The sequence below is a fragment of the Cucurbita pepo genome, unplaced genomic scaffold (genome assembly GCF_002806865.2).
Source record: "Cucurbita pepo subsp. pepo cultivar mu-cu-16 unplaced genomic scaffold, ASM280686v2 Cp4.1_scaffold002632, whole genome shotgun sequence".
Classification (NCBI taxonomy): Eukaryota; Viridiplantae; Streptophyta; class Magnoliopsida; order Cucurbitales; family Cucurbitaceae; genus Cucurbita; species Cucurbita pepo.
The window spans coordinates 1-2,035 of NW_019648674.1; the positions used below are offsets into that span (position 1 = coordinate 1).

At 39.5% G+C, this 2,035-nt stretch overlaps 1 protein-coding gene across 1 annotated transcript; it reads left to right on the plus strand.

Moving 5' to 3' along the window:
- The first annotated feature begins 474 nt into the window (after positions 1 to 474).
- LOC111786737 (ketol-acid reductoisomerase, chloroplastic-like) lies at positions 475 to 1,821 on the plus strand. The gene is made up of 4 exons (XM_023666966.1): positions 475 to 843; positions 1,077 to 1,169; positions 1,438 to 1,503; positions 1,612 to 1,821. Exons 1-4 carry the CDS (start codon positions 553 to 555, stop codon positions 1,804 to 1,806), a joined length of 645 nt encoding a protein of 214 aa, XP_023522734.1. The 5' UTR covers positions 475 to 552; the 3' UTR covers positions 1,807 to 1,821.
- Positions 1,822 to 2,035: the final 214 nt, after the last annotated feature.

The window sequence follows — 2,035 nt, forward strand, 5'->3', positions numbered from 1 at the left end:
TGGGAAGAAACCCGATGGTGCCGAGAATCGAGGAATGACAAAGTACTCCTTTCTTTACGGGACGCATGGAGTAGCGTATTTCGAAAGAGGGGCCAAGATTCCAATTTCGGACCTTTTGAAATCAGACCCACACTAACATCAGGTAAATAAAATATTCTTGTTTTTTTTTTACAGTAGGTTAGAGTTGGGTTCGATTGTAACCTTCTTTTTGGGTTGGTCAGGTTGACCCAACTAAAAAATGTCACGTAAACTAAACAACATAATTTTGAGGGGTTGGATTCAGTGGTTTGAATTAGTAGGGTTATCGAGTCATATGAATAGGATAGGTTAATTACGATTATAATTTTTTTTTATTTGAGTAACGTACATATTTCATTTGATAATTATAATTTTCTATTAAAAGAAAAATACGAAGGGTTGGTAGGGATCAAACCAAACGTGAGGCTTAGAATCGGTTTAAAATGTGCCCTTTGCTTCTGCTCATACCCTATTAAGACACTCTGCATTCACCACTTTATTCTTCCTCTCCCATTTCTCTACACTGTCTCGTCCATGGCGGCCGCTACATATTTTGCTCCCTCTATCTCAGCCTCCGCTTCTAAAACCCTAAAACAAGCTGCTTCTCTGAAACCTATTTCTCCGTCCAGCTTGGGGTTCTCGTCTTCCTTTTCTTCCTTGGGATCCAATGCTCTCAAGGCTTTTGGAATGAGTGGTTCTAACGCTTCCGGCTCCGCTCTTGGTGCTCGTATGGTCTCCGTTCCTGCGATCAAGCCCTTACCTACGCTTGATTTTGATACATCTGTCTTCAAGAAGGAGAAAGTTAATCTCGCTGGCCATGAGGAGGTTTGTTGCTCGATTTTTGGGTTTTGGATTTGGGGGAAGTGAGTTTTGAGCTGTGGAAGGGGAATGAGTTGTTTTGTGTTATTGTTCTTAAGATTTGTATGTGTGTTCTATCTGGAATCATCTGATTTGGTGGTTTTTTGTGGAGTGTTTCATTTCTTGATGAAATGTTATTTGTTTTGTTTGAAATTGGAATTTGATTGTTCTGTTTCTTGTTTCTTGCGTTATGCTTGCAGTATATAGTGAAGGGTGGTAGAGATCTTTTTCCCCTGCTGCCGGAAGCGTTCAAGGGGATCAAGCAAATTGGTGTCATTGGTTGGGGTTCCCAGGTAATGATGATATCTCATGCTCTGCAATCTTCTATTTGTCATGTTTTGTTTCCTTCAGAACGCACAATTTGGAGCTTCTTTGTTGATGTTAATAGAAGAAATTGGTGTGATATTTTATGATATCAATGAATGTAGAGTGTATATATGGCTCTGATTCATTAAATCTTTTGTAGAAAAGCTCTGTTTCATAATCTACAAGGAACTTCCTTTCTTTTGAGGAAAGAAATTTCTCTAACTCTTTTATCAATCCTTGCATTTGTTCGATCAGGCACCTGCACAAGCTCAGAATTTAAGAGATTCGCTTGCTGAAGCCAAGTCTGATATTGTAGTTAAGGTGATTTTTTTCTGTGTGTACATTTTTTTTCTGTTTGTTGTGTATTATTGGTTAATGAACAATATAAACGTAGAATTTTTTTATGTTGATTGATTTTTGATGATACAGATTGGCCTGAGGAAGGGTTCCCGTTCGTTTGCGGAAGCTCGAGCAGTTGGTTTCTCTGAGGAGAATGGGACTTTGGGTGATATATATGAAACTATTTCGGAAAGTGACCTTGTTATGCTGCTGATTTCTGATTCTGCACAGGTCTGTAGGTCTAATTATCTCAACTTTGTTGCTGCTGGTACTATATTAGACTAAAGTTGAAGTCTGGGGCCTGAGTTCCCATTAAGAGCTTGTGTTTGGAGAGGGGAACGAAGCATTCCTTATAAGGGTGTGGAAACCTCTCCCTAGTTGCGTTTTGAAAACCTTGAGGGGAAACCCGGAAGGGAAAGCCCAAAGAGGACAATATCTACTAGCAGTGGACTTAGACTATTACAAATGGTGTCAGAGAATCAGACACCAGACGGTGTGTTAAGGAAAACACTAA

Bases quoted from the DNA above. Each gene is read 5' to 3' on its own strand.
- LOC111786737 (XM_023666966.1), top strand. From the start codon at position 553: ATGGCGGCCGCTACATATTTTGCTCCCTCTATCTCAGCCTCCGCTTCT. The intron at 844-1,076 runs GTTTGTTGCTCG...TTATGCTTGCAG, and splicing joins ATCTCGCTGGCCATGAGGAG to TATATAGTGAAGGGTGGTAG. The intron at 1,504-1,611 runs GTGATTTTTTTC...TTGATGATACAG, and splicing joins AGTCTGATATTGTAGTTAAG to ATTGGCCTGAGGAAGGGTTC.